This window comes from Octopus bimaculoides, chromosome 28 (assembly GCF_001194135.2).
Source record: "Octopus bimaculoides isolate UCB-OBI-ISO-001 chromosome 28, ASM119413v2, whole genome shotgun sequence".
Classification (NCBI taxonomy): Eukaryota; Metazoa; Mollusca; class Cephalopoda; order Octopoda; family Octopodidae; genus Octopus; species Octopus bimaculoides.
In genome coordinates, this window is record NC_069008.1 from 12,973,775 (window position 1) to 12,981,078 (window position 7,304).

The 7,304-nt window shown below is 36.5% G+C and overlaps 3 protein-coding genes across 3 annotated transcripts in view; 1 reads left to right on the top strand and 2 right to left on the bottom strand.

The window, feature by feature from the left end:
• The window catches only part of LOC128251167 (zinc finger protein 271-like), a 29,630-nt gene extending 28,136 nt beyond the window's left edge, over window positions 1-1,494 (bottom strand). Inside the window, exon 1 of the mRNA XM_052977682.1 lies at window positions 1,397-1,494. The gene's annotated coding sequence lies outside the window, so the exon portion shown is untranslated. The remainder of the gene's footprint in view (window positions 1-1,396) is intronic.
• Window positions 1,495-3,341: 1,847 nt separating this feature from the next.
• On the bottom strand, window positions 3,342-5,815 carry LOC106877956 (zinc finger protein 239). Its single transcript, XM_014927034.2, has one exon. The coding sequence runs from the start codon at window positions 5,077-5,079 to the stop codon at window positions 3,934-3,936; it is 1,146 nt and encodes a 381-aa protein (XP_014782520.1). The 5' UTR covers window positions 5,080-5,815; the 3' UTR covers window positions 3,342-3,933.
• Window positions 5,816-6,258: 443 nt separating this feature from the next.
• Window positions 6,259-7,304, top strand: part of LOC106877951 (zinc finger protein 239) — an 8,103-nt gene continuing 7,057 nt past the window's right edge. Inside the window, exon 1 of the mRNA XM_052977674.1 lies at window positions 6,259-6,489. The gene's annotated coding sequence lies outside the window, so the exon portion shown is untranslated. The remainder of the gene's footprint in view (window positions 6,490-7,304) is intronic.

The following is a 7,304-nucleotide window of genomic DNA, read 5'->3' on the forward strand; positions in this document are numbered from 1 at the left end:
GTGACTAGTCGATTACATCGGCCTCAATGTTCAACCAGTACTTATTTATCGACCAAGAAAGGATGAAAAGGAAAGTCGACCTCGGCGGAATTTGAACTCAGAAAGTAGCGACGGAGAAAATGCCGCTAAGTACTTTGCCCACCGTGCTAACGATTCTACAAGCTCGCTGCCTTAATAATAGATAACAGATAATGATAGTAATAATTCGTGTATGTAGTTATAACTGTTTTTGTGTTTGTGTGTGTGTTATGAAATGTCAAAGATCTTTGTTGATGAGAAAACATGGAAGTGTTTATCAATCTATTATTAAACGGTCTTTAACAGAAACTAACTTTCCATTAGATTTCCATACAATCAAAGATCCTAGTTTAAAGAATGGCCAAGAATAGGATCGCTGATTTGTCATGTTAGCGGTTAAACCTGGGCATAACTACAGATGTGTGCCCCAATGAATTCGTTTTCTTTTTTTCTTTCTATAACTTTTAGAGTTCTACCGGAATTCGTTGTGAAAATTTTTTCCACAAGGGTAGAGACGATTTTCATAAAATCTTCTACAAATCTGTTTCAGATGGAGCAGATTACGATTATGAAGGAATTTCATGTAAAAATAAACTTTAGGGTAGAGTCGTATAATTCAAAAACTTCGACTTTGTTTCCTCATACATTTTAATGAAATTTACTCTTTTACTTGTTTCAGTCATTTGACTGTGGCCATGCTGGAGCACCGCCTTTAGTCGAGCAAACCAACCCCAAGAGTTATTCTTTGTAAGCCTAGTACTTATTCTATCGGTCTCTTTTGCCGAACCGCTAAGTTACTGGGACGTAAACACACCAGCATCGGTTGTCAAGCGATGTTGGGGGGGGGGGGGACAAACAGACACACAAACATATATACACACATCGTCTAGTTAGAATAGAGGCAGCTGACGAAGGATTAATTCCAAGTGGCTGTTTTCCTGTGTTCGTTCCGTTGTCTGTAGTTCATTGTTCTAACGTCCTGTACCCTGATATGCATCTATATACACATGTAGATGTAAGTATGTACATATATGTATGTATACATGCATATATATTCTTTGTATTATATATATATATATATCTACATATACACGATGTGGAATGTGTGAATTATTGCCTTTTTATACATCAAGTTCCGATACATTCGTAATACACACCATCTGAAAGGTATTTGTTGTACGACTTATTTTAAAATATCCAGCTTTTACACGGAGGTAGTTATATCCAAATCTGTTTAATTCATTAATTTTTGGACAGTGCTGGAAGGATAGAAATAATATTGATGTCTGACAAGCGATATCAAAACATTAAAAGTTAGTGGAATCAGCAAAAGTATACAATATTAATACATGTAATGCTTTCGAGCTTTAATACTTACAGAAATGATGTTTTATGTGAGACATTGTCGTAAAAAAGGGTGAAGTTGTTGGAAGAAAACAAAGCGGAGGAAAACAATAAGATGGAATCAAAACGGAAATGGGGAAATAAACAATCCTTTTGCGCATGCGTGCTCAAACATGCATATATATATATATATATATTTTTTTTTACTTGTTTCAGTCATTTGACTGTAGCCACCACTTTTTCTTTGTAAGCCTAGTACTTATTCTATCGGTGTATTTTGCCGAACCGCTAAGTTACTGGGGCCGTAAACACAACAGCATCGGTTGTCAAGCGATATTGGGGGAACAAACACATACATATATATGACGGGCTTCATTCAGTTTCCGTCTACCAAATCCACTCACAAGGCTTTGGTCGGCCCGAGGCTATAGTTGAAAACACCTGCTGTAAAGGTATTTGGCCACAAGTAAGCCATTGTACATGGCTTTTGTCTATCTGGAGAAAGCTTTTGACAGAGTCCCTCACTCTGTTATCTGGTGGTCTCTAAGGGTGTTAGGAGTAGATGAGTGGCTTGTTAGAGCTATACAAACCATGTTCAGTGGTACTGTCAGGAGAGAGAGCTAGCTAATAATATAGATGAATTTAGTGTAGAAGTAGGGGTTCACCTGGGCTCAGTTCTCAGTCCACTCTTATTTATCATAGTCCTCCAGGCCATAACAAAGGAATTCATAACTGGATGTCACTATATGCTGATGACCTTGCTCTTATTGCAGAATCTGTAACAAAATTGGAAAAGAAATTCCAGGTATGGAAGTAAAACCTGGAATGACAGTGCTTTAAAGTTGTTAACCTAGCAAAGACGAAAGTTGTTAGCAAGGAAGCTAACTGTTGAATAAATGGTCCTGCTCAATATGTAGGAAAGGAGTTGGAAGTACTTCCATTCACTGCACCTAGTGTAAGCTATGGACATATAAGTGCAGTGGAATCACAGGTGGATTAACAGATAAAGTCATCTGCATATGTGCAAGAACAATAAGCACTAAGGATACACAGGAATTAGACACTCTCAGAGGTTTTAATACTGTTTTCTAATTTTGGCACAAAGTTAGCAGTTTTAGGAGAGAGGATAAGTCAATTACATCAGCCCCAGTGCCCTACTAGTGCTTATTTTATCAACTCTGAAAGGGGTGAAAGATAAATTCAGCCTTAGAACATAAAGAGCTGGAAGAAATGCCTCTTTGCATTTTGTCTGATGCACTATTTCATCTGTCTTGATGTTCTGAGTTCAAATTCTGCCGAGGTCGACTTTGCCTTTCATACTTTCGGGGTCGATAAATTAAGTACCAGTTGCATACTGGGTCGATCTAATCAGCTGGCGCCCTCCCCCAAAATTTCGGGCCTTGTGCCTAAGGTGGAAAAGAAATAATTGAAACTATTGAATAATGAAAATATAAAATTCGTTAGGTCATTTTAATTCTTTGATTGTTTATTTACCTCCAATTATACAACATTCACTTTCTACACATAGATTCTTAAAATCTGCTGTGACAGAGAATGTTTTCAATAACAATACTTTCCTTCATATAGCTGCATAATTAATAACATGTAATAGGCATGAGAATAATTTTCAGCTGTAGATTACAAGTACAGACTTACAATATTTGATGGCAAAAAAAGACAACAGCATATTAAACACCTCTATTTCCACAGTGCATATCCAAGGGTCCCAACTTCACATATAGAACCCGAAGTAATTTTTTGCAATATGTTTTTGGGAAAAAATTAGCATTTTATATACCATCAAATATGATACTTCACAGAGTGATTTCTTATGTTTCACATTGGCACATTGCTTTGAACTGTGGGTGTTTTTTAGACAACAGCAGCTTCCTAATTTACAAATACGGATTTTTTCCAAATATCAGGTCATCCCATAAGTTCTGTCTGAATTTTAAATAAAGAAAACAAGTGATCAAATGTTATATTTAATTGAAATTTAATCATCAATGTACTTTCCCTGATTATCTATGGCTTCTGTCTATTTACAAGCTTTTTAATTCCATCAATGTAAAACTCTTGGTTTTAAAATGAAGAACTCTGAAATGTCAGTTTTGACCTCCTCCTGGCTTGTGAAAGTTATGTCCCCGAAATGATTCTGTAAACTACGAAACAAATGGTAGTCTGAAGGAGCAAGGTCGGGAGAATAAGGTGGATGAGGAATCTTTTCCCAACCAAGTTCTTCGATTTTCTGTGATGTGATCTTTGCAGTGTGAGGTTGCGCATTGTTCTGATGAAACATCACTCCTTTTCAATTCACTAAAGCGGCTCTTTTTTTCTTCAAAGCTTGGTTCAAATGCTCTAATTGCTGACAGTAGACTTGAGCATTGATTGTTGCATTAGGTGGTAACAATTCAAAGTGAATTACTCCTTTGCAATCCCACCAGATAGAGAGAACCTTTTTCCCATGAAGTTACCTTCTCGGTTGTGGTTGAGCTTTTTCCCTTTTACCAATCCACTGTTTATGATGTTTAACATTTCAATAGAAGAACCATTTTTCGTCACCAGTCACAATTAAATGCTATGCTTTTGCTTGTGTCTTCTTAAAAGATTATTATATACAAAAGATTTCCCACATATTTTACAAGAATACGGTTTTTCTCCGGTGTGATCTCGTTTGTGAACCACAAGACTGGAATTCTGAGTAAACGACTTTCCACATATTTCACAATGATATGGTTTCTCTCCAGTATGGACTCTTTTGTGTCTGATTAAATCACTGTTGGACACAAAAGACTTTCCACATATTTGACAATGATATGGTTTTTCTCCAGTGTGGATTCTTCTGTGCTTTGTTAAGACAGAGTGAGAAACAAAAGATTTTCCACATATTTCACAATGAAACAGTTTTTCTCCAGTGTGACTACGTTTATGGACTGTAAGTTTTGAATTCTGAATAAAAGACTTTCCACATATTTCACAGGAAAACAATTTCTCTCCAGTGTGTATTTTTTTGTGAACTATAAGATTAGAATTATCAGCAAATGCTTTCCCACACGTTTCACAATGGAAAGGTTTCTCTCCAGTGTGGGTTCTTTTGTGTCTATTCAAGTCACTATTACAGACAAACGATTTTCCACATATTTCACAAGGATATGGTTTTTCACCAATGTGTACGCCTTTGTGTCTTGTTAATTTACACTTAGAAACGAAAGATTTTCCACACATTTCACAGTGGAAGGGTTTTTCTCCAGTGTGTATGCTTTTGTGGTTTGTTAAGACACACTTAGAAACAAACGACTTCTCACACACTTCACAGTGAAACAGTTTTTCACCAGTATGACTACGTATGTGGTTAACAAGATGAGAATTCTGACTGAAAGACTTTCCACATATCTCACAATGATATGGCTTTTCTCCAGTGTGTATTCTTCTGTGTTTCATTAAATAACTTTTACAGGTAAAATATTTTCCACAGATTTCACAATGGAAGAGCCTTACCTTGTGGAGTATTTCTTTGTGCATCAAAACTTCATTTTCTGAAGAGAAAGTTTCCCCACAAATCTCACAACAATGTTCAGGAATGTGAACCTGTACTGGTTGTTCTTTAATAATTATGTTACCATGTGAAGGTTTCTCACCACTACGTGTCTGTCTGACTGAATCTATATTGGTAAAAACAGCTGTTTTGGAAGTGTCTAAGAGAGTAACGTCCTCCATTTTAACTCTCCACGAATTATTAAAAGCTCAGAAATGCTTGTGAATATAACTTGTTTTAGTTCAGTTTTATTGCCTTGGATCTCCTTACACGTATGGAAAATGTTTATGCGGATATATTTTCTGGGCGATCTTTCGATACCAGTACAAAATATGGGCGAAGCTTCTGTTCCTACCTTGAGAAATGTTGATGTCGTTAATAGGTTGAAATATATATAGTCCGCAAGTGGCTAGCAGACGACGTGCAGATAAAATTCATATTCTTCAAATTGTGACAGAATGATCAGTTAGTATAAGTATGAACTAAAATAAGTCTGTTTAAGTACTGGGGTTCAATAAATGCTGTGCGTGAGTATTTGTTTAGCTATATGTGTGCGTGTAATCCTTTTAAATCAATTTAGTTAACTAAAGATAGAAGAAAATGGCAATGTGTGATGTGACGGTAATCCAAAGAACACCTGCTATATATTCGATGGTCAGCTGAAAACTCAAGAAGTATCACGAAAGTTATTCGTTCAGTTGTCCTGTAAAATAGGGAACAACCAATTAACGATGTAACATTGTTTGTGATGAAATATTAATCATGTAGATGACGGGACTCTGACACTGGAACATGTAGGTTACTGTATATTACCTAAAAAAAAAAAACACTCACGTTCACCTTAATATGAGATAATTACTATATTTGATAGAAATAAATGAACTGAACTGACTTTAGACAAACTAGATAGACGGTGTCAATGACAATTTTCCCCTATGTGAATGAAACCGGTGATACAATTTAAAAGTCCTTAAGATAATTTAATACATTCAGCGACGCTTTCCATCATAAAGATTTATTTCTTTAGTTCTATCGAACTCATAATAAATGATAATAATAATAATAATGTTGATGATGATGATGATATCTTTATTTTCCACAAAGGGTTTACATTAAGAAAAACATTATGGACAAAACAAAGAATGTGTAAGTGTGAGTGTATTGTGAATAATGGTACTACTAAAGCAGCGTGGTCCCGAACGCGCAGTTGTGCGTCCGCGCTAGCTAGTCGTGAGTGGTCGATCCTAACCCTAACCCTATCCCTATCCCTAACCACGTATTTATTTGTACGCGCACTTTTTGTAGGATCGACCACTCACGACTAGCTATCGCGGACGCGCGACTGCGCGTTCGGGACCACGCTGCTTTAGTAGTACCGTGAATAATATCTTTGTCCAATAGCGGTCGATTACATCGACCCCTTCCCCAGAACGTAACGGGTAGTTATTTCATTTATCACGAAAGGATGAAAAGCAAAGTCGACCTCGACGGAATTTTAATTCAGAACGCAAAGAAGCGGGAGAAAAGCTGCTGAACATGTTGACCGGTGCGGTAACGTTTCAACTAGCAAAATTCGTCCAGATGTTAGACCGGTGAATAAATTATGCTTCTTTATTCATTCCAGTAAAATACTAGTCTGGTACTTTAATATTTTTATTTTTTTTAAATCACAGCTTAAATGAAGGACAATCCGACTTTTTTTTGCTTAAATCCCAGCATCAGGCCATTAAATATATTTACGGACAGAAAAATATTTATTTCACATTTTGACACAAGGCCAGCAATTTCGGGAGAGGCGGGAAGTCGATAGATCGATCCTAGTGTTCATCTGGTACTTATTTTATCGACCCCGAAGGGATGAAAGGGAAAAGCGACCTCAGCGGAATTTCATCTCAGAGGAGTTCTGTCCCAATCTGTATTAACTCGATTATTATGTGTGAATGTATGTATTACTTTATAGTCATAATGTATGCCGTTTCAAAGGTATTTCCATAAAATTTCATAGCAAAAAAACCTCCATTTTTCTAAACGTTACGAGGGAAAAACTCGGATTTTGTGAATTTTCCGAAGACCACTTCCCACCCCTTTGGAAACGATTTTCCCCACAAATTTCTTTATAATCGTAATGTATGTCGTTTGAAAGGTATTTCTATAAAATTTCATTGGAAAAACCCCATTTTTCTAAAAGTTATGAAGGAAAAACTCGGATCTTGTGAATTTTCAGAAGTCCTCTCCCCCACACTCCCATTGCTTTGAGCGCATTTTTTTTTATTCATATTCGTTTCCTACACATTGTTTTACACCCATTCCAGTATTTTGGGGGGATTTTCATTTCCAGGTCAAGATGTAAACATTAACCAAAAAGTCCAATGAATCCGGGATGGGGTTCCCCCCCCTTCTTCCCGCC

Excerpts from the sequence above, each read along its gene's own strand:
- LOC106877956 (XM_014927034.2), bottom strand. The coding sequence starts at position 5,079 with ATGGAGGACGTTACTCTCTTAGACACTTCCAAAACAGCTGTTTTTACC.